The sequence below is a fragment of the Poecilia mexicana genome, unplaced genomic scaffold, assembly GCF_051168715.1.
Source record: "Poecilia mexicana isolate PSO_F unplaced genomic scaffold, ASM5116871v1 scaffold_17, whole genome shotgun sequence".
In the NCBI taxonomy this organism is placed as follows: Eukaryota; Metazoa; Chordata; class Actinopteri; order Cyprinodontiformes; family Poeciliidae; genus Poecilia; species Poecilia mexicana.
In genome coordinates this window covers 9,852,902-9,877,852 of record NW_028263386.1, presented here as the reverse complement: position 1 = coordinate 9,877,852, position 24,951 = coordinate 9,852,902, and the positions used below count along the sequence as shown (strand labels likewise).

The following is a 24,951-nucleotide window of genomic DNA, read 5'->3' as shown; positions in this document are numbered from 1 at the left end:
GCGTCTGCAGATGTGTTCGTTAAATACCGCTGCTCCCGTCTCTGCTTTTCTAGTTCCGTGTGTGTATATGTTCTGAGCAAACACGGGGCCGTGCTCAGCGAGAGCCCACGAACTGACACAGTTGATGCTTATCTGTGGCCTCACAGCGCTCATGCACTTTGAAGCAAATTGGCAGGTAGCGCAGATAGCACCAGAGGAAAGAGAAGCTCTGGTGAGGTAGGGACAGGCGCAGAGGGGAGATGAAGACCAGAGGAGGAGGAAATAAATGAAACAGGGTTGTAGAAAGCATCAATAATTGACTCCTTCGCCTTTTAAAGCCATCTATGGTGAGCAGACAGCTTTTCAACAGCTGGAGTAAAGGATTTTCCTCCACACTGATGCATTACAGAAGCTAAGAAGAATGTGTGCAAATGAATGTGACACCTAAGTCCCAGTTATACGAGCTGCAGTCCAGCATCCGCCAGCATTCCGCTAGACATCATAATAATTCTCTCTTATCACTTTTATCCAATTTGGAAAACACCATCTTTTACTGCCTGATGCACAACCCCAGGACCTCAAACCTTGCTCAACATCTATCAAACACAAACCCTGCCTCGTGAAAGGGAAGCCGCTTCTCTTGTTTTATTTCCTTGTAAACTGAAGACGCTCTACCTAGTGCTAATTTGTGTGGTCCCTCCTGCCAGCTGAGCAGGGGACTGTCCCTTATTTACAAGGCCATGACTGAATGAGCATGCAAATGGAGGATGGAGCTGGATGTGTAGCCAGGTGTAGTGTGGAAAGCAGGAGGCTCGTCCGCTCCAGAGCGCATTTTGTTGGTGGTTTTTTTCCTTCTTTATTTTTATTTCTGCTCAGAAGGAAGCACTGCAGCGCTGAAAGGAGGGGGCAAGTGAAGGAGGGGGCAGAGGGAGGGCGGGATGATGGGACAGTGAAAAGATGGAGGGAAGGGTTGAGTAATGAGAGTGAGTTGGGAGAAAAAAAACAAGAAAAAAAACACTGCAGTGGTGGCGCCTTCCCCTCGTCAGCTTCCTTCACTGTGAAGGTTGTGTGTGTGTGTGAAGGGGAAGACAGATGGAGAGCACTGGACTGAACGGACATTAACTTCAGGTCTCTTAGGGGTCTTTCATCTGCTTGACCCCCACAACAGAAGAAGCTCCATTACTGAGACCACTTATCTACTTTGCTCTATATCTGTGCAGACCAATTAGAAGGACAGGGCTGGTTGGGATTAGGTTTCAAGCTTGGGGCAAACATTGCCAGAAAGAAAATGTTAAAGATTTTTCTCCACCCTTTGTGACAACAACTGACAATCTTCCACATCACTAATGAGAAATTCTGACCCACCCCTCTTTGCAGAATTTGCAGGGGTTTCAAAGTGTTAAAGGCCTGTTTACGGTACATTCACATCCTAAACTAAATTCTGTTTAGTCCACTTTATTTTTTTAATCAAACTCTAGTTTGTTTGCCTGGAAAGTCTAGTTTATTTAGGAAGGTATGAATGTGCAATCTAGCTCTGATGTGGATCAAAAAAGTGAACACTGTTCCACCTAAAAACCTATATTTCGGTTCAGATTAAGTGAATTCTGGAGTGATTCGAATGCATATGTGAATGCCAAGCAGATCGAAGACCACTCCAAAAGCAGGAAGCAAACTACTGCGCAGGGCATTGTGGGTAAATATAACCAAAACAAACGCACAAGACAAATACTAGTGGGAGAAACGACTTGTGGTCTTTTGCCAAAGACAAAAAAGAAATCCTACAACTGCTAAAATCTGATGCTGCTCTTTCTCTGACAGAATTTCATGTCACTGGCCTGAATTAACGGTTGCATTAATTACTGCAAGTCATCAAAAAAAGCGTTTAAAATGACTATCACCATTTCCACAACGATGGATCTCATCTGTTATTGAATTTCTTTCGACCGGGTCAAGGCTTGTTGCTTTTTGAGATCCTTTGGTCTACTTCATGTTGTTGGACAGGTTCGATGTCTGTTTACTACCACCGATCTGGCAGTAAACAGACCTGATCTCTGCTAGCAAAACTGAACTCAAGAAATGCCATTAATCCATTATTTACTTAGATAACTTTTATTCTACTGTTATCTTTATCTACATTAAAATTAATTTGATGATTCCATAATGTACATTCACAGCTCTATACATTTACTCATTCCTTTCCACTACTGGTCGCTTGTCTCTCAGTATTTCCTGCACACCTGACAGCTTTACACCCACCACCCACACAAGAAAACACACCCAGGCTCATTATCACTGCTGCTCTCTGCTCCTTAATGAACCTGGCCGCGTGCAAATGTTCACACATATCAACAACCACTCCCCCAGTTCCCCCGTCTCGTTCGCTCAACCCCCCACCTTACTTTAGTAGCACGGATACCAGGCTGCTGCTTGGTCTTAATCTCCACTAATGAAGCACCTCTCTCATTGGAGACACTCCTGTGACCCACACACACACACACACACACACACACACACACACACAGAGGCAGACGTGCTCACAAACAGCCCTTCTAACCCCCCGGATGTCTCCAGTCCTTTTGTCAGGCCGTGGCTCGCCTTATGACAATGTGGATTAGCATTCCACGCACTCGCTCAGCTGAACTCTGCCCTGTTGTTCCTAATCACCAGCAGTCTGCCTGCTGCTGCGGCTACACTCATGCAGCGCCGGCGAGCGCTCCGCTCTAGACACAAACAGCCATGTGAACTCCCCACGGTGACCCACTTCCAAAGCCTCGGTTCAGTCTCCCGACCGTTGGGCTCCGGCACGTGACATTTCTGCAGCAGATGCACTAATGTAGCACACACAAAAAAAAGTGCTGTTTTGGGAGCGCTATTAGACGGCAGGGTACTACACACATCCATGACTCTCCATCACTGTGCTCAGAGTAAAAGCACTTCGTTTTTCTGCATGGAGCGACATCTGTGCAGACATTTAACGTCCACCAGCAGCTTTAACAGCATCTGGGCTTTTCTCCTCTTCCTTTTCCACCTGAACTTTGCAGCTAAAAGCATCTTAAACCAAAGGAGGATTTTTGTGTCTTTTAAACTATTTCTAGCTCAGTTTTAAGGATAGAAATGGAATTCTGCTACAAGGACAGGATTGAGTGAGTGATTGTTCTGCTTGTGCACAAACATTTTAATCTATTTCAGCTGATTTCTGCACCAGATGAAGAATTTTGGATTTAAGAAAGGAAAGTGAAGGCTCAAATCCAGCCTCAAATCCGCTGCAGAGGGACGAGTTTCTACTCCGTCATTATTCTATTCTTAGCAACGTGTTCATCGGTTAAAGGCGAAGGTGCCATGAACGCAGACTGATATGCTGAAACACAGAGACGCAGCCGGGTCAGAGGTCAGGCTCTCCTCCTCGGAGTCACGCGGAGCCTCCAGATGTCTGCCGTCTAAACGCAACAGACATGCTCAAAGTTGACTCTCGGCTATAAATACGCGTGCTGTCTCCTTACATGCATAATGAACAAACATGCATCAGCAAAGTGCTGCATGTGCCGTTTAAATTATTTAAAACGATAGTTGAAGAATAAATAGACATTCGTTTCAGACAACAGTAATGTGAGAGAAAGTTTTCCAACTCATTTAAAGTACCATCCATGCATAGGTATGCAAGAGCTGTTCTAATTTTATCATGCCACAGCTACAATCTTCAGTGTATTTTATTGGGATTTTCTGTGACAGACCAAAACAAAGTAACGCATATCTGAAGCGGAAGGAAAAAAACTGCATGTTTTTCAGAATTAGTTACAAATAGACAAGCTTTGATCAATTTTTCTGCCAAGTCTTCTTTTCAAAAAAGCTCAAACACAGTCAGATTGGAAGGAGAGAATCTGTGAATATGAATTTTAAGATTCTCCCATCCAAAGTTTGCGATGTGGTTTTATAACTTCTACGAATGTAACATAATTTTATTTTTAGGTTTTGGAGTGTTTTATATGAATAGGCATTAAAAACTGTTTCATTTCCTCCTAAATCACAATTATGTGCTACTTTGTGTTGATCTAATCACATAAAAACCCAATAAAAACATTGAAGTTTGCTTTAATGTGCAAAATATGAAAAACGTCAGTGGCATGAATACTTGCCTATACAAAGAGGAGGAAACAACCAGAGTAGAAACTATTTTCTGACCTCATTAACCTCCCTTTAGCACCCGCAATCAGGCTACTGACCTTACAGTAAAACAATAAAACCGTGCCCATGTATGCAAAAGCACACAGACAAGCACAACAAGTTTTGACAAGCCGAGCGGCAAACCTGATCAAGGGTGCAATAAGGGTTAGGTCTGACCTTTCATCCCCAAACCAGTATAACCGTTTTGTTTTTGCAATTTAAATCCCTCAAAACTAGACAGAATCGTCTTCACCGCTAGTAAAACCAACACATCAGCGGTCGGGGTACTAAAACTGAAACTCCTAGAAGCCACCACAAACCCAAACTGTGGCACTTTAACCCCCATCTGACCACTTTTAAGCGGCAGCCATTAGCCCGAGAAGAGGAAGTAAACAGCCTTTATTTGGGTGCCTTTCCTATCTGCTTCAGACAGTGAGCCAGGGGGGTGGGAGGGGGAGAGGAACACACAAGCACTGAGACAGTCAGTCACACCCTGTCTGTCTGTCTGTTTCTAAACCACATCCTGTACTGCTGCAGTCATCAGCTGTGTCAAAGATCAAACTGGAGAGACACACATCTACTTCCTGCTTGAACCTCGCAGAACACACAAACAGAGGATGTGCCGAAGGGCGATGCGATCTTTTAAGCCCGAGATTCTGGGCGTGGTTTGCTCCGGAGGGGTCCCACCTGGCAAATCGCACGAGGAGGACACCGGAGACCTTTATACGATGGTCTTAATCCAATAAGCCATTTATCCACAGACTGGGAGCCACACTTTGTTTCAGCAGCCAAATCGATAAGAAGCCACAGGGGAAGCGGGCAGTAAAGTGGGGCAATTAAACCAATGTACTTTCCTTTTTTTTTTCTTCTTCTTCTTTTTTTTTTTGTTGCTGTTTGCCGACTTTTTTTGTACTGCAGAATTATACGAGCGGACTTCAGATCTTGACTCATTCCTGTAAGAATGTATAAAGCAGGTCATTCGTCGATGGTGGTCTCTGTTTGATGTACGTGCAAGGGACCGGATTGCTCAACGTGTTTTTCTTTTGATTTAGTTTTGCAAAGACAGATAAGAGGCGCAGAAACAAAAGGAGTTTTCTGACAGGTGGTGACAGAAGCTGGAAGTAAAAGAAAAATTAATATCACAAAAAGAAAAAACTGAGGCAGAAAGCCAAAACAAACCAGCAAATAAACGGTCTTTCTCTGTGTCCTTCCACTCAGACACACACACATCTGTTCCACCTTTTATTTCTACATGTAAAGTGAAAGATCAGAGACAGACAAACACACTGATAAGCATCAGCTGGGTTAGTCATGAACAAGCGTTCCTCTCACACACATTCACAAAGAGGGCAGATGAGGACAGGTACATTCCCAACTTGCTTTGGCTCCAGACGGTGAGGACGGGATTTTTTGCAACACGTCTCCTCCGTCTAGACGGTCAAACATGTGGTTTTTCTCCCTCCCCTCTTTTACTTTCCTTTCCTCCTCCTTCCTCCTGGCCAGAGTTCCAGTCGGCCATTTTACAATTTGCACAATCGGGGTTTAATGGCTAAAAGCGGCAGGGTACAATCGTGGACGTCTGTGCTGGAAAATGGGCAATCTACCTGCTAATAGTTCGTCCGATCCGCCTGGTGCCGTGACTTGACTTACACAAGTTCAATTTAGAAACTCAAACAGAGTTTTTGTTTGTTTGTTTGTTGTTTTTGATGTCTTTTTTTTTATATATAGTTTTAATGTTTCCAGAAACATACGTCCCTAATTTTTATTAAATTGTTTTAAAAACTCAAAACAAGCAAATTAAAGTACATGCTGCTGGGTGACACTTTAAAAAAAACACTAAAATTGGTGGCAAGTCTTGGTTTTGAGGCATTTATTTAACAGGAAATAAGGTTCTACATTTTCAGTATATGACCTGCTAAATGTTTTATGAAACTTTACAGACATTTGAGAACAAACATTTTACTCTAAAAGTAGTTGTACATCAGACTCACATTGTGCATCCTTCCCAAACAAGGGACTGAACTTTGCTTCCAATTTAAGGAGAAACATAATATTTTCTTGCTTATTTCTCATTTTGGCATCCGGGCTCATGACCCAGAGTAAGTTTAAAGACAATAGTTTATTGTGTGAGTTCTTAGATTAGTTTAGTTACAGATCAGCAGGGAAAACTGGGCTAAACTGAGGAATTTGGAGAAGTGAGATTCAGATCCAAAAAAGAAGCTACACTTTTTATACTCAGGCAAAATTAATTACAAAGTCAAGATTTTGTTAAAACAGTTTGAAAACATACGCTTAAGACAGTGCTTTAAAGAACAGAGAATTCAGCATAAACATGGCGCATAAAAAATGATCAATATTGTCCCGTTCTGTGTCTCTGCGTTCTGAACAGTGATGAAACGGTGCGCCAAGATATTGTGGGCGATGTACATCCCCTGCAGACATTGCTTCATAAGCAAAAAGTACAACTGAATTATGTCACACTTCTCATCATGTGTCTGTAGAACTGTGACTAATAGTCCTATGCAGACAGCACATATTGCCTCATAATACACTTATAGCCTCAGAAAGAAAGGAAGAATGATTCACTGCTGTGAAACGGTGTCCAGAGTTAGTTTTGATAACTGAAATATTTTACTTGCATTATTAGAAATAATTAGTGCAGTTTCTCTACTCAGGCCCTTTTATTCACCCTCCACTATTATTAGCACCTGCTGATGAACCTTAAAATAAAAGATATTATATAATCTCAGAGGAATTTTTAAAGTTTTATTTCGAGAACATCGACAAAGTGGTGGTGTAGAAATACTTTTTTTATATATATCTTCACCAGGGGTGACAGTAACTACTATGTAAAACAGATTATATTGCTTTATTCCACAGGTGAAAATTTGAAAACCTTTATTTCTGTTAATTATGATTATTTTTCTCCTCCAGGTAATGAAAATATGACATTCAAAATTAAAATATTACATAAAAAATACACTAAACACAGAAAAGCATGTTCAATACCTGCCTAAAGGTTGTTATTTTCAAACATGCCTCATCTGAGCAAATTCTATTAATTTATTGAACATGACTGTATCTGAGCCATTAAAGAAATATCAACCGTGCAGCACAGAGGATAGTCTCAGACTGCACTGCTCATGTGCAGAAATGTGCGAGCGCCACGTTCCCCTCCTCGGCGCCCCTTGTTCAGAGATCATTAATTACCAAAGCCGTCAGGGCTCACCTGCATTAGCAAGCCGGGCCTGGAGACAGAGACGTCGATGCGTGCACACACACGAGTAAACAGACATCCTATCAAACAATGGCTCCATCAAACAGTGATGTGGGAGGATGACGCAGTTTACTGCAAGCAAACAAATAGAGACACGAGCAGACACACTTCATGCTCCCAGGAGGACACATCGACTCAGAATGAGGCCAGTGGGCCCTTGTCTTGTCTGCCGATGACTGTACTCATCATCTGAGCTCTAACTGGGACACCGTTCACACAGCTTCTGCGTCTGTGAGAGAACTGCAAGCTCTTTACAAGCCAAAAAGGAAGAAATCCTCCACAATTGCTTGCAGTTTTTGCTCGTCAGAAGGCAGAGTACCGGTTTAACAAATCGTGTTTGAATCGGTCGCCTGGTTTTCTGCACAAGGGAGTTTGGCTTACTATTTGAAACGGATGAAACAACTCGGAGCGCTTGGAGACAAGAGGCGAGTGAGAGAGCCGTGGAGAGGACGAGCGTTGCTAAGCAGACTGAAAGCTGAGAGAGGCTGTCAGCAGGCCAGCAATGCACTGCTATCACTACAGAAAGAGAAAAACACAAAATGGAGACGCAGCCCGACCCGTTTTCAAGGCAAAACTAAATTTACACAGCAATAAAGAGTTGCTCGGCTGTTAAACGTGTTTTAAATCACTATATGCACGTCTAATTAGGACGAATTAATGCTTAATCAGTGCAGAGAAATCAGACAATGATCAAAATCCAACAATTTTCAGCTTCATCTCCTCCAATTGGTGACTGACTGGCTGGAAAATCAAACATGTAATCGTTTTCCTATCAGTGACCAAATGCTACGAGTATCCAGGTCACACTAACAGCGGTCTTCAGGGTGGAAGCTGTTACTGAGGAAAGAATATTCAAAGTGTCAATGATCTATTTAAAATGAAGTGAAAGGAAGATGTAAGAAGCTATTCACTACAACATGCCAAAATACACTGCAGTTATTTCAGGCTGTGGGAGAGCAAGAGAGAGCAAGACTTTTTTACGGGGAGGCTCAATACAATAAAGTATTATAGACAGCGCTTTTAATCTCTGTCTGTAACGAAGCATCATGGATTAGGAAATGTTGCAGCTTTTCCGAAATCTCATCACTGTTTTAGTTTAACTAATTAAGCTAACTGCTAATATAAGATGGTAAAAACAGCTTCAGATGTCAAGTTTGTGGATAAAAACCTTCGTTACAGAACTGAACTGGCTAACATCTATATTGGCAAATCAAAAACTAGAAGCTGGCAACAAGATTCTAGTTGGTGCATCTCTGCCTGTTGCAATAAATCAATTAATCACATGATAAATTAAAACAAGCTTGATAATTTCCATTTGCAGGGTGGTTTGTTTTTCTCGTATCTCTCTTTTTACCAAAGACTGAATGATGGTCTGATGTATTTGTCTGAACTAGAAGGACAATCTTGTTTCTTTTCTATTTTATGTGTTGATTTAGATGTTTTGCTTATTCATTTTGGATATTTAAAATGTCTTCCAGTTCTAGTGTTAAATGTTTATTGGTCTTTGAGAGGGTGTACTTGCATTAATATGCCATTACCATTGCATTACATGAAAATGGTTGTTTATATGTTAGCATGACAGTCCTCGATAAATCTGTAAATAGAACTATCCCAGACTGAGATTTTAGTGCTTCTTTACTAGCAATCAATCAGTCAATCCTCAGTTTGGTTTCGTTCTGCTGAAGCGTGGAAAGCTGCATTAACGTCTGAGCTGTCACAGCCAGCGATGAGGTCGGAGGAGGGTAAAAAAAAAAAGGGAGGGACGGCTGGAAAACTGTAGAGCTTCAGGAGATCCAGATCCAAGATACAGTCACAGTGTTACAAAGGGAAGTTTTCACCTGGCTAAAATGCCCCGCAGGGTCAAATCTATCAGAGCCACATGGAAAGAGAGGCTGTTGAATTCAAGCAGGCTCTGGGTATGGTGGCTGTTCTGCAGGGAGCTCAGGTCTCATTCATATTACATGCAGCCGCTTGTTTGAAGCCTCCACTGCTGCTACTTGAATGGACAGCTTGGCTTCGGCCTCCACATCTCTGGGGCTCCACAATCTTTCCTTCAGACTCACACATGAGCTATTGTTTGGTCAAGAAACATTAATATTTCTGAAAGTGTCTCTTTTTTTCCTTCAGAGGAAGTCTCTATCTAATCTAAAGCTGAAACACCCTCAGTCGAGTCGATTCTCCGTTAGCGGTCTGGAACGCACAACAGAGGGCAGGAGAAGCCCGTTCGTCTCTGGAAAAACCTGGTTAAGGCCTGAGTCAGAGCACTAAGTGAACGCACCTGGGCGAAGATCAAACGGACTGAGTGAGAGACCTGCGCCGTAATAAATCTTCGTCCTGGCTCCACAGTGACGCTGATGAGTGGAGAGCAGACCGCAGCACGGATGGAGCGCCGTGACTCATGCTGCAGGACGGCAGTGGGAGACGTGGGATGGGGGGGAGGAAGTATCTGCTGGTGGCTGCATTTTATTTTATATTTGTTTGTCTGACCCCTTGACTGCCTTTAGGAAGAGATGCGGTCTGCGACTTCTGAAGGGTTCCTGCGAGACCGTGACGACTGGCGGGTCATCACGGCATTCCAACGTCACGGTAACGACAAGGACGTTCCGTCTCCCATAAGGTGCACAGCCTGGCTGAACAGAAAACGAGGCGGGGATGGCTGTCAGAGCAGCTGACAAATAAAAAAGGAAGAAAAAAAAAGGCAACCCTGCCAAAAAATCTGCATCGTTAGACTGACTGCTAGATCCCCTTCAACATGAGTCAGTCTTACGAAGAAATACAGCACGGATGGTCTCATCGGGGATCAGGATGTGTCTCAGCCGGTTCATTTTGATAGCGATGACAAATCAGATGTCTGGCATTACAACGCGCACATGTCACAGGAACTGGTTAAACTGCAGCCAGATTGTAAAAAAAAAACAAAAACCACAAGGCAAACTGCGCTCTGCGAAGGATAAAGTCAAGGGTAATAAGACCCTGTTGAGGGCCAAGTCTCTCCAGCAGCAAGGCTGCAGCGAAGGAACAGGCAACAAACAATGAATGCTGCATACGCCACAGAACTTCGCAAATGCATTCATACCCTGCCAACTTTTTCAAAATGCAACCTTCAGATAGCAGTAGATTAGTAAACCTAAGTGTAAAGATCTAACACTAAGCATCACCCTGAAGCCACCATCCATGCAGATAAACATGGTGGTGGCAGTATCATGCTGTGGAGTTGCTTTTCTTCAGCAGGTTAATGATCTCAAGTCCAATTTGACCATACGAGGGAAAAACATGTCGGCATCTACATGTGAAAATCTGTTAGGTAGGGTTGCAATTAGCAATTATTTTAGTAATCAATTATTCTATTGATTAGTCTGATGATAACCACATTTAACCACTTAAGATTTTTCATGTGAAATGCTCAGCCCTTTCTGCTTGACTCATCAATGAAGTGTAGGGCTAATCTGTTTATCATTTTCTGGATTACCGAATTACTAATTGGACAGAAATGGCCTTTGTTTGAGTCTGTATACGTCAGGTAACGATTAATCAGTTTAAGAGATTAGTTGATTATTTCAATAATCGATTTCTCATGATTAATCGTTTCAACTCTACTGCTCTTTATAAGACTTACTGTCATTGCGATGACGCTTTCTGACACATAGTCATCACCACTACTAGTTTCAAACAAGCCGCTACCATTCCCAGCTCATAGCTGCATATTGAGGTCAGAAACTTTTTAGTTATAGAGTTGATCTAGAGGGAGAAGCAGAACCAAGCCTCTATTTACAGCAACTAATTGAGCTGCTACAATCTCCCGAGGGAAATGAAGCAAAAGAAAACAGTGTATATCCTGAAGAAATATCAGTGAGACGGATGATTCCCATGAGCAACGTCGATGCAGGTGGGATTAACAGTGAGATAAACATCACCATTTGGCAACGGAGGGATTGAAAGTAATAGAGGAGCGGGCAGAAGTGCAAAATGTCCCTCGCTTCTTTCTGTTTCCTGGTTGCTAACTTTACAGTTTCGCCTTGAGCAAAATCGCTCAGAGCCCCTGGTGAGATCAGGATTTATGGGGGTAAAGAGACTGCCGACGGTGGAACGGGAAGAAAACAGTTGGGAGGTGTTTGAAGTTTAAGCTAGTGGAGCAAAGGTGAGCCTAACAGGGCCAAGCAGACCGAGTTTAGCAGGTTGGAGCTGTGCTGGGCTTTCTGTTTTCATTCGCAGTCTAGACTTGAGGCAGAAACTAACAACAGATCATGGAAACACTTAACTCGGCTGCCACTGTGGGTTATTAAAACATGTGTGGCCGTCGGACTGGCAGACTGCGGCCGGCTAATCTCAAACATTGCGAGCAGAATTACTTCCATGTTGAGATGGCGAGGCATTACCGCACGGGGTGATAAATTAGCAGCAAAGTGGATGGATAGGGATTCGTTTTAATAGAGCGGCCCTTCTTTTTTCCCCCGGTTTCCCCGTGTTTGCAACATGCATAATTGATCCGTGTGGTGGCTGGGCTTAATGTGTTGTGGATGTGCAGCGCGGCGGCCCAGCGGGACTTATGACACGCCTTTGATATCCTGTTTATCTGCTTGTCTGGGAGATGGAGGGTTTGGGGGGGGGTAAATAAGCGACAGAGAGTTGGAGTGAGCTGCATATGTTGGTTCTCCTGTGGATCGCTTCGTCTCTGGTTTTCTCAGTTTATGTCTTCATTAATCACCGTTCCCAGGGGGAGGAGCCTTTCAAATGCAAACGCACATTTCCCCACGCTGCCTGGACACCAACCTGCTTCTATAGCTGTCTCCCATGGAGACCAGACAGCGGACGGCTAATCTTCTCATCAGCACGTCGATTAATTAATACGGAGACTCATCACTCCGGTCTCATGGAAAACAACCGAGGCGAGCCACTCGGATGCATCTCTTCTCCACCAATCAGTCTTGTTTGGACTTGTAGCTCATTACATGGAACTGCTGCTGATTTCACCCGTTATCAGGCTGGTTTTCCTTAGAAGCAGCAAACTGGCCTGGTGCCCCGAGGGGAGGGTAGGAGAGACGAGACGGGGCGAGGCAAACATGCAAACAAGCCGTCAGTCTGGGACACTTTTAAAGCCTGAAGGACGACTGGGAGGGGCCTGGCAGGTTTGTTTAGTCTGTCTGACTGTTGGCGAACCTGGCAGAGGCTCCTGTGTAGAGACAGAGCCATCTCTGCTGATAAAAGTAAACCCACTTCAGTGTGAGCGTGGGCTGGTATGAGATTCAGTAAATAAACCACACCAAAAAAAAAACGGTTAAAACAAAGATGAATTACATCCAATTGCTTTTATAATAATGTTATCTGCTTCGTTTGTTTATTCATATTCTGACTTTGATACGTCGATTTAAGTGAGGAGGATTTAACAAATCAGTCAGAAATAAGATGCATTCTGATGCATTCACTAAATGCATCAGAAGAAGTGCTCCAACAAAAAGCATGCACTTTGATGCATAATTGAGGATTCTCTTGCAATTTGTGCATTTTCTACTGCATACAAAAATACATCTATCATCAAACCTCCAGTACATTTTCCTTCGATTATGTGTGGTACATTCCCCTGGAGAAAAAGCTCTGACATCAATAAAAAATAAATAAAAATCTTGAAGAGTAGTTTCAGCCAGGACAATCGGTGTATTTAAATAATAAATGAAGCAGGTTTCTTTATTAATATCTTCTAAATAATACAAAACTAGTACTTATCCTGTGTTCATTGGTCAGAAAACAGCTGGATTTGTCTGTCTTTCAGCTAGTTGATCAAGCAAAAAACTATCCGGTTCCAGTGACCGGGCCGAGGCATGAAATGACCAACCAGTAAAGCAACGCTCCATGTTTTACCATAATGTAGAGACTGCGAGCTGCTGCAGGACTAAACCATGTAAAGACCTGAACTGTTCCGAGGCCCCTGAGCATGTGAAACCTAAAACCCCAGAATATTCTTGTCTATTTAAGACAAAGACTCAGAAGTAATGACTTTGGCATTCCTCCAGCGAGCTCCAGTGCGCTTACAGCTCTGTAATACTGCCACTGACCTGCTGGTGACACAGCAGAGGGCCCCTCTGCTCGGCTCCTCCCACCTCGAGGGGCCCCGCTCAGTCCTTTGCAACAGGCAGCATGGTCACACACAACAACCATCAGCACTCCTACCCAGCAAACTACAGTGGGTTCAGATTATAGGTTTCTCTGTTCAACACCAGCAGGTCTGTGTTTAGTAAGAGAAACACCAAAATGGGGGTCTGTCTGTGTGCTGGTTGCTAGGTGGCGTGCATGTGATTGGTCACCCAGGAGGGTTGCTACCGGACAGATTGGAGATTCAGCTCAGGTCCTGGAGAGGTTAATTTTCAACTGGAGGGCAGAGGAGACCTGGGCCCCAACTCCCCCAGTAAGAACCGAATAGATGTGGACGAGGTCGGTGAGGAGTTGTTTGTGACTGAATAACATTTAGACTGGCCTGCGGTGACTTAACCTCCCCAATTCTTTCCCTCCCTTCTTCCTACATTCGCTCTGATTTTTCTCATTTCACTCCTCCTCTCTCCTCTCTGTTTTGTGTCATCTGCATCTCGTCACATCCATCAAGGCTGCAGATCTGATCAATAACCGTTGGCCTTTCCGCCTATCCCCCTCGCAGACGCACACAAGTGGTCTTATTGCTTATGTAATGATCGACTTATCAGGTCATTTGACCGCTTACTTTGTTACTGTTAGCAACTGGGGCCTGGGGGGCATTCAGAGATACGATGTGCACCAGGGAGGAGGGAGATGAGCGGAGGATTGCAAACCGAATGTTGGAAGATAAAACTTTTGAAAGTATGAACTCAAAGAAAAATTGTGAATAAAGGGGAGGGAAAAATAGCAACGATGACACGGTGAACGGCTACCATCATGTTTATGGCTGTCAAGACATTTTGTGTTTTCAAAAAGCTGGGATAATTGTAAAAAGTTAAGATCTCACAAGCTTTAATGATTTTCAATCAGAAATCAACGGATGACCATGACAAGCTAATTTGAAGCCTGCTTAGCCCCAACCAGGGGCATGTGCCAACCCGTCACTCTGAGCTAAAGGTGGCGAGCTATTAGTGGCTTGTGTTAAGCTGCTAACACCAGGCTGGGTAATCAAACACATAACCTGACTATTGAAACCAAACTCAAATATCTTGTTTGTGCTACGATAAAAAGCTAATTCTTATCCTTTTCACACTGCAAGTCAAATTAACTTGATTTTAGTTTTCAGTTTTTGTGTAAATACTGTGATATTTCTAGTTAAGGTTATCAAACCGTGAGAAGCTCAACGCGACCCTCGCCTAATTAGCATGTTTGCAAAAATCCAATTAGATGCGAGCATGACAGAGAGGCAGACGCAGCAGACTGCCCAGGAGCCAGCCAGAGACTACAGCTGCGCTGCTCTGTGGTAATGAAGTCACTGGTTTCCAAATAGCAAACAGAGGAAGCCAGAGAGAGAGATGCAGCTGTCTGCCGTCTGTGCCGCAGCCTCTGTGTCAGCCCGGCCGGGGGAGACAGACAGAGGGAAGGCTGTTCCCTCCGTCTGACTCCTCTGACTCTGGGCCAGCTAGACGCTGCAAAACAAGGCCGGTGCAAATAAGCAACACATGTCAGGGGTTGCGCTCGCAGACGCCTTAAAGATACACCTCACGTATCAGGTGTGAAACTGAATGCAAGGACTCTAAGAGGAAAAAAAAAAAAAAAAGTGAAACAAAATGTTGTTTGTTGTGGGGTTTTTTGTTACCCGTTGCTTAGCTAAAACCGATGCAGCAAGGTGGAAAAAAAAAAAAAAAAGCAATCATCAAATCTGAATTTGTTTTGTTACTTCCTGTCTTCTTTGGAAACCAAATAAAGGAACAAAGAAAAAAAAATATGACGCCACCTGATGTCTGACTGTAGAGTCTAAACCACTTTCACAGGCTCATGCGGGCAAAATGAGCCCATTGTTTGTGGAGTACCAAAATAATCTGTTTAATAAGGCTTCGGCTTGCTGTTGCTGTCTGTTCATGGCGTCCGTCAAGCAAATTTTATTTACACAGCAGGGATCTGCAGACAGGCCAGCCGGGCCTCCAGGCACAAGGCGCCATTTACAGAGCGCAGGTCCTGGAGGTTTTAAATCCATCTACTTAAACCAAACACTCCCAACAGGATATGGGACTTTCTAGCCGCTGGAGAGGGAAGGAAAAGAAAAAAAAAACCTGTTCTCGTCTGCATCTCATCTCGTCTCGCTAGTAAATGTGCACATTGACGGCGTGTGTCAATAAGGACTCATGAGAAAAAGGGGGTTCATGTTCGAGGCATGAACCAGAACGCAGGGATGCATGCATGGCTGGCCTTCTGTTCACATCCACTGGGATGTGGAAAAAATGAGTCACGCAGCCAGTGGAGTGGAGGCGGCTGGACACCAAGAGTCTGGAGGATGTTCGGGGTTGAGCGACATGTCCTCCTCGTTTCCTCTCATTTGCGCACATGTGCAGGCGCGGATCGCGCTGCCATGGGAGGGGAAGCGCCGTGTTGTGACTGAGTGAAGCGGGACGCTGCCGGGTCACCTTGTTCTCTAACTATTGACCTTTTATACACTCATACATCCGCTCTCAAGAGGAAGGGAGGGCTGGAGGCGGGTTGAGTGTCATCATCCTTTAATGTCGAAAATCACCTGCTTCCTGGAGGACTTCCATGCCGGGATCTCTCCAGGAACATGGCTCCTTGTCACTTCGTACTTTCCTGAATACGGATGCAATGACTGGCATCTCCGGTAAAGATGAGAAAAAATAAACACTGCTGCAACTAATATTTAATTTTAGTAATCGATTATTCTATCAGTTCAGTAATTAATCGTACAATTAATCACACAAAAATTGGCACATATATAGTATTAGAAACACATAAAAAAATGCAATTAAGCAAATGATTCAATTCATTTATTAATAAAATAAACATTTTATTGCCTTAAAGGCTTGTAGCGCAAGCTGGATGCAACTCCAGCTAAAAATATACTTCTATCAACAGCATGTGAAAAGCTCTGCTTTTTCTACAGTGTAGGAATAATGTGTTTACTATTTTTTAAGTAATCATTGGATAGCAAAAGTTGCTTATATTCTATAATAAACTGCCACCTAAGAAGTTCAGGGTTTAACTACTGCTCTGAATCTGTTGTTCTTCCAGCAAACATACTTTTTTTTAGCCTGTACACTCCAGTTAATTAATCTATTAAGAGATTAGATGACGATTATTTCAATAACTGATTCATCACAATTAATCCGTTTAATCCAATTAATCGCTTCAGCCATAATCTCATCTGACCAAAGCATTTAATTTAAAATCCCAGTAGTCTTTAGCAAACCACACAAAGTTACGTTTGTGGTGGTAGGATAGAAACAGCTTTTTTCTGGCTTCACTCCTAAACAAGGCATCTAATGTTGCTTCTGGTGATGCCACTCTTTACCCCGTTTACCGTGCTGCTCGCTGTGTGTGGGGGAAAGATAAACATGGCTCCTCATCCAGCCTAGTGGCTGAAAGAAACGGCCGTCTGTCTGATGTCCTATTTATAATCGAAGGGATACAGAATGTCAAAGATTCCTAATAAGAGCCTCTAAAACTGGTCATCTTAGAAAAAAAAAAAAGTAGTGATGCATTAAAAATTGCTTTATTTACAATTATTTTTTAAAGAGATTGTTACGGTACCTAGCATTATCCCACATACGATTTTGATAAATAAATGTACTTCAATTGAAAGTTGGATTTTCCCAACAAAGGCAGAGAAATCAGGAGCAACTAAAAGTGATACTGGAGGTTTCTAATGAAACTAAAGTTTGAAAAGGGCACAGTGGGGTAAGACGTCGTCACCAGCACTGACGTTAAAGAGAAAGAGTGTGGAAATCACCTCAGAGAAGAGACAGCACCTCGAACTGTGGTGAGACGCAGGCTCCAGAGAGCCTGACAAAGTGTGAGACAGAGACGAAAAATGTGTCACACTGGCCTCCAATTATCTGCTCTTTACACACACACACACACACACATACACATGTTTGTGTTGCTATCTTTGTGGGGACTTTCCATTGACTTCCATTCATTTCTACAGCCTAAACATTACCTTTACCCTTTTCCTAACCCTAACCATCACATACCTAACCCTAACCCTATCCAAAACTCAATTCATACCTTAGCCCTAAATCTGACCCCTGACCCAAAAACAGGGTTTCCCCTCGTGGGGACCAGGCTCCGGTCCCCACAACGTAGTATATGTCAGGAAAATCGTCCCCACAAGGTATTACAAACAAACGCGCGCGTGCACACACACACACACACACACACACACACACACACACACACACACACACACACACACACACAAACACGTACATGGAGCAACAGTGTCTGACACATAAAAAAAGCACACCGAGATGTTAGGACTTATAATCCAACATGATGCTTTGGTGCTGTTGTCGCCCGGGTCCATTGTTGTTCACTGAGTGCATTTCCGTTGCGGTAATAAAAGACGTCTTTTTTTCCAACCTCTGAGAAGAAACCTCCAAGTCGGAGGGATGGGAAAGGGGCGGAACAGGAATGCGGTTAGGATGCGAGACGAGACAGCAGACGGCGTTTCCGCCGCATCCACACGCTCCAAGTCAACCAGACACGGAAGAGGGAAATCGTTTGTCTGTTTCCCAAACACACAAACATTTGTGTGTTTGTTTTGGAGTCCATCTCTGCGCACATAAGCAGCCGCTTTGTTAGGAAAGGTGACAAGTAAACCATGTTAGTGAGGGTTGTTGGTTTTGCTTTGACTGTAAGGGGAAAAATTATCTCCATTTGTGCATCAAAGCGTGAACAAACCGCAGCGAACAGACAAAAACATCCAGAAACAATACAAGAGTGAAGCGGGGGGGACGAGGGGGCTCCCATTGTGGTCAAAGGCAGGTCAGGAGACATAAACCACTTCATGGCAGGGGGAGAAAATCTACAGCTTTTCCCTCAGCGACTGTTGACTTTTTTATAGACTTGCTGGCCTTGTGGCTTTGATCATATATTGACGTGTTTTCCCCCCCCCACCCGCAGCAAGAAGAAAGAGAATAAGGAAAACTATCAAGCAATTCAGAGCCTCAGAGATGAGCTGAAGAAATTCAATGAAGCAATTTCAATTTCAGGTTGGCCTCCAGGTGAAGGGACTCTGAAAAATAGCTTTTGCGTGCAGATATTTTCCTTTTTCCAAGAAACACTTACTCCCGACAAAAAATTTAGATTGGAAAAAAAAATAAAAAAATCTCAAAATAAGCTTGTTTAGGGAACATTATGTTATTATTTAACTGCAAAGGCATGTATGAAAAAAGAGGTTCCAATTTACTGAAGGCAAACTGGAGCAGCATTTCTATTCAGGCGTCCCTAAACCTCCTACGCCGAACCTTTTGTTGAGCGCCATTCCCACTGACCTGCAGGTGACCCCTGAGGGGACAAATGATGCACTTCCTCCTCAGCTGTAGCCAGCTGGACTAACTTAGGTCTGATCAGACCTGGTGAAGCAGATGTCACCACCTGTCCCGGGACTCAGACACACTCTGGGTCAACATTGGTTTAAGAAAACACCGACCATAAGGCAGTCTGCTTCAGCCTAATAAATCAGCCACATATACAGTCCCTCCAGGAGGCAGCCATGCTTTTTTGGAGGGGATTGTTGCGACCTAAAAGTTGAAATTGCGGCACATAATCTCCCAAAACCAAAACAAAACAGGAAATTAACATATTTAAAGTATAAATCACATTTTCAAGTACATTCTTCAGTTGCACCCTTGATAAAAATACAGTTCTGTCCTGAGGAGTTGTTAAGGTGCAGAAGAAGAATCAATAAATCCTACAGAACATCTCAAAATGGTTTTTGAAACAAAACAACCAAACAAAAACAGGTAAATGTTGCACACATGCTTTTATCTTCCAGGTTCAGCTTTCAAGAGATGCTGTGAAACAGAAAATGAAATTAGAAGGGTGGCTATTGGGGATTGGTCGAAATTCAGCGGAGTTACAGTGATTGGTCAGAAAAGAAGGAAATACTGAAAATATTAAGGTGATTTGTCAGATGTGCAGAAGATGAATGGTGAAAATGCAAGTCTGAGCAAAACTTTCAAATGAGTGAATTTGCTTTAATAGTCACGATCACAACATCACTACTTCCTGTAGGGACTGTATACAGGACACACTGCAGAAAAAATCAAATACATACCTCCCGACACAAAAAATTATAATTTATTTTTTTATTATTAGATAATCCTCCAGAGCATGACAATTTTCACCTTGAACATTTGGTCAGAAACTCTGAGATCCAACCAGCAATACGATCTCATCTAACCAGGTTGCAGTAACAAGCACACCCTTCAATGTGGAAGGTGCAAATGATGGAAGAAGACTGGAAGCTAACTAGCTATTTCAAGAATCAATGAGGCGCACTGATGTGGAAACTATTCAGTGACAAGTTGGCCTCATTCAGGCTGTGACAGAGTGAAAGGAAAGAGCAAGATTTTTAGCAGATAACAAGAAGAGTTAACACAGCACACAACACAAACAATGCTGACTTACTTTGTCAAGGGAGCTCTTGAGCTGATAGTGGAACTTCTCTTTGACCTCGTCCAGCAGCTGCTTGAGTCTTGGCTCCTCCGGAGTCCCCTGGTACTTCCTGGCTAGCTGCAGGTAGCAGGGCCACTTGGCCGAATCAAAGCCCCAGTGGCAGGTCCTCTTATCAGGTGACTTGTGTGAATGCATGACAAACTTCTGTGGCGAAAAGAGCAGCTGGCACTCAACGCACTGGATGCAGGGGGCCTCGGGTTGGGTGTAGAACTGGGGCACGAAGAGACCCTGACACTTGCCCAGACACTGGTGCTCCACCTGGAAGCTGGCCTCGCTCTCCTTCAGCAGGCCCTGGGATAACAGTTTGCCGCTGGGGTCAGTGGGGAGGGCGGCACCGGGACGCAGCAGGGCGTTGCACAGCCGCTGCGCGTCCGTCAGTGTGATGAGGCCGCAGGACGGCGCGTTGAACGGCAGGATGCCCAGCACCTTGAGGATGTGCAGCTGCTCGGCGTCGCAGCGGGAGCAGTAGACGTAGAGCTCGTCGCACACGGTGTTGATCTGCTGGAGCGAGAAGTCCCGCAGCACCGAGTTCAGCACCTGAGGCAGGCAGAGCCGCTTCTCGCCGCCGACCACGAAGCAGGAGATGGACTCTCCTTCCAGCAGAGAGTGGGTGAGTTCGGTGGAGCTGTCGCAGGGAACCAGGAGAGGGCCCCCTCCCAGAACAGGCGGGGAGGGCAGGGGCGGCAGTCCTGCAGGGGAACTCTCGTGGCCCGTTCGAGCCGAGAACGCGGCCGGGCCGCCGAGGGAGCTCTGGCTGCTGAGCGTGAACTGGGCCAGCGTGTGTTTGAGACCAGGACTCAGGTCCAGGGCTTTCACAGAGCCCACAATGTGCAGTTCGCTCCGTGCCTCGCCGTCCATCTCAGCCTCATGGGTCAGATCTTCCATCAGCTCCTTCTTCACCTTGGGAAGTTTTGGGAGGGAGTCCAAGCCGCGCCTCTTCAGATTGATCTCTGCCATCACTCGCTTCTTGATGGGCGCGTCCTCCATCCGCTCCCTGTACAGCCGCTTCATGTTGCCCTTAAAGGAGGTCAAGTCTTTAAAAGGGGTTTTCAAACTGGTCTGGGTGCTGGCCATGTCCGAGTGTGGGAATTATCGTCCTTCGCTTTTTTTTCTGTCTGTTCCTTGTTTTCCTGATTTCCGTTTTACCCCCTCAAGTCTTTACTAAATGAAAGTCTTCTGGTAGCTGCACACATGCATGATGGTTCAGGAAGGTCTCTAGGTTCTGATCCGCTGTCTAAACACAAAAAAAACAAAGAAGGTAGTTTAGAAAAGACGACTCTATACGCTGTAGCGTCTTTACATCCTTTACACAAACTTCACTGGAGTTTATTAGGGATTTAATGTGATACACTAACAAAGTAAAGGGATATAAAAAATTATGTTAAAAGGGTTGAAGGTATTTACATTGAATCCCTCTCAGTCAGTACTTTGCAAATCTTTGACTGGACCCTTTTACGACACGGCTATACTTTGATCGAACCCACTTCATTGCAGCTCTGGCAGCATATTTAGAGACGTGAACTTCCACCTCAGTCTGAAGTTGCATTCTTCAAACTTTTATTTGTAAAAGTATTTGAAAACCACGTATTCACCTCCTGGTGGCACTACTTTGTTTTCTAACATAAAAGTCTTAAGTTTGTAGATGTCGTATATATATTTTATGAATTTTTTACTCATGCAAAGGCACTATACATCCTGTTCCTGATATAAAAGATAATTGAAAATTGTTTCGGAGCGGTAAAGGCTCACAAAGAGTGTAATGTTTTATGCTGCCTCCGCTTTGGACGGCAGAGGTCAGAGGCTTCCAGCATGGTCCACTGAACCAAATGGCCATTAACCCACTTCACACAAACACAGGAGAAATTTTACATCAGGCAGTCCAAGGGTTTCAAACCAAATTCTCAAGCGCAAAGTGAGAATTTTAACAAACCAGTTTACCAAGACTCAACAGTGCGAAATCCTCTACCGCTCTGCCTTTTTTTTTTTGAGTGAAAAATAACTTTGCAAATGAAAGAGTCCTTTCCAAACCAGTGCAAAACAATTGATAAAAGCGGTACAACCAGCCAAGACTTGCAGTTTCATAAGTGTCATAAGTGTGCTATATCAAGATGAATAATTAAATCTGGTGTTCACAATTTAAAATGCAGAAATGATAGAAAGCGCAGCAACAGAGTGGAAAATAAGGCACTACGGCTTAATGATCAACTAATCATTTTCCCACGGGTTATGAGTAGTTTGCATCGTTCTGGAAAATGGAAATACCTCTTTTTTTTATTTTCCTCTCCAAGTCTAAGCAGGTTGATGTGTGTGGGCGCTGTAATCTGAAATATTTGTGGGCTACAAGGAGCCACCTTCTCAGGACTCCTTTGATGACGCTGAAGTTGGCACCCGATCTAAAATTTTCAAGTAGGTACTTGACTGAAGGACGATTACAATGCGCTAAAAAATTAACCTGATGAAAAACCAAATTGGAAAAGCACCATTTTAAAGCTTGTTTTCTTATTCATCGCCTAGTTTTTCAATGTGGTCAGTTTTGTCCAGGCAATGAAGAAGTAAAAAGTGTTCCAAAAATAAAAAAACATCAGCTTTTTGATATTTTACAAATAGAACAGAGATTTAATAAATAACAATGTGATGATTGAGAGTATTTCTGTCCAGATTTGAAATATCTAGCAATTGCAGTTTTCATACTGCGGCCCATATTTTCAGTAGGTTAGTGAAACAAACACAAAGTTATATATTTTTCCAAACAAACTAAAGGTTTTCCAAACCAAAAACTGTATTTTATAGAATTAGTTATTAGACAGCATAATTTTGTCCTATCTTTGTCCATTGTCTCTGTCCATTTTACCTGTCTAGGTACTATTTTCAAGGTTATCCCTATCAAGAACATTGAAGATGCAAAAAATGACTTCAAATTGCAGATATTTTCACTTTTACAAACAAAATAGAAGTTTTGGAAATCACAAACTGTATTTTAAAGAATATCTCATTAGTCTAGATCTATTCTATCCAGGGTTGAGCTTTCTGGGTGGTATCGTTTTTTCAAGAAGGGCATCACCTAAGGTGTTGACTAAAACTAAAACAACAAAAAAGTGCGATAGAAGCCAATTCTGGGTTGTTTTTTTCTTTGAATAAAACAGGGGTGCCCAGCTCCGGTCCTTAGGGGCCGGTGTCCTCTGGTTATGAACCATTAATTTGAACCAAAGTGACATTTAAACCATGCAGGATACTGGCCCTTGAGGACTGTCTGCATTTTCATAATCATTTCTAAGTTTGACCTGTCTAAATTTAAACATGACGCCTTTCAAAATCGCCCCTTTCAAGTTCAAGCTTGACCAGATTCGTTTAATGCGGCGAAATAGTCCTTTATTCAAGCTGCGAATCGGACGCTAACTTCAGCCTTGGTTCGTTAAGATCCATTAATTCATGGCAGAAAGCGCATCGCCCGCAGAGCTTCACTCCAAACAGCATGTGCATCCGTCTGAGAAACCTCGCAAAAATCCGTAAACTTGATCTCCTTAATGTCACTCCCTCCACTTCTAGTATCGTTTTTGCTGCAAGGACACCGCGTAATGCCCCTGCTCTCCCCCCTCCTCCTCAGTCTGTAGCTGCTCTCCTCTGGCTCGGCTCTGGTATGCAGACAGTCCTGATAATGACATTCACTGTCTACGCTACAGTCTGGTCTGGCACACGCCGATCTGCTGAGGGCACGGTTGGGTTTCCGACCGCGGCGTTTATCGGACGGGCGCTGCGGTCGGAAATAAGACTAAGAATATTCCACATTTGGAGCTGTGAACTCGTTCTTACAAAAGATTTAAAAGAAATAAGAAACATCCTCGAATAAATTGCCTGTTGGCTTATTTAAAGAGAAATAAGCAGAAATGAAAACTGATTGGGAAGGAGTGAATTTCCAGGTTATTCTCAGTTAAATGGAGCTCGGACAGGCTAAATTAAGCTGACCCACCGAGCTCCGTCCACACACCAGCTGACTGACACACACACACCACGGTGTCCGCTTCGACCGACTCACACCGGGGCGCTTACTAGGACGAGTTACCCCGGCATAGTGACCGATAAGCAGGATAACCCAGCGCTAATATTCCAGCGGGCTCACCTCCCCCTGATAGGGAGCGATACGGGAGGCTAAAGGAGATTAGCTTCACCCCCTCCATTCGCGGCGGCTGAACGGAGCAAAACCAACCGTTAATCACAAACCGTATTCCGCTTCAATAACCCCCGCTTTAACCGACCTGTTTTAAAAACTCAATGCTCTTCTATTATCATTATGATCATCATTGGTAGTAGTATCTGTAGTAGCGATCACTTGCCTGAACGACGTCCGCGTCGTCCTCTCCACTCCGGGGTCTTCTCAGTACTGGAAAAGCCTGGCGGACCGTCAACAAGATGCAGATAGAGGCTCCACTACAGCCCCGTAACGTCACACTGCACACGGGCTGAGAGGCGGAGACGTCACCCGGCTGACGGAAACTATGCGGGGGTGTCTCTCGTCTGTCGGTCCTCCTGTCTGTCTGTCTGTCTGTCTAGCACTGTCTGAGACGCTGGAGTTTTTCCCCTCCAGCAGAGCGGAGAGGCACCAGGGGCGCTTCCAGAAACTTTTGTAAAGGGGGCGAGGGCACACAAACAAAAACGTTTAAATCAAACTAAGGAGTTTGATTTAGCTATTTAGGTCAAAAGATGGGAATTAAAGTTTTTTAAAGCAAGTCAATACCTTAAGTATTAAGTTGTTGCGTTCTTTTTTTGTGAGTATATATGTGTGTGTGTTTCTGTGTAAAAAAAACATTTTGGAGAAGTGATCCAACTCAGTTGCGCATCCCTTGGATATTTTAAAATTTTATTTGTAATAATTGCACAGTATTTTTAGTCTTGTACCGAATATT

General features: G+C 43.7%; 1 protein-coding gene across 1 annotated transcript in view; it reads right to left on the bottom strand.

The window, feature by feature from the left end:
• skila (SKI-like proto-oncogene a) overlaps positions 1-24,647 on the bottom strand; it is a 37,238-nt gene extending 12,591 nt beyond the window's left edge. Inside the window, exons 1-2 of the mRNA XM_088014347.1 lie at positions 24,378-24,647; positions 20,003-21,280 (exon numbers count right to left, since the gene is read on the bottom strand). Coding sequence (XP_087870473.1) covers positions 20,003-21,124 — 1,122 coding nt within the window. The 5' untranslated portion in view covers positions 21,125-21,280; positions 24,378-24,647. The remainder of the gene's footprint in view (positions 1-20,002; positions 21,281-24,377) is intronic.
• Between the last annotated feature and the right edge of the window lie 304 nt (positions 24,648-24,951).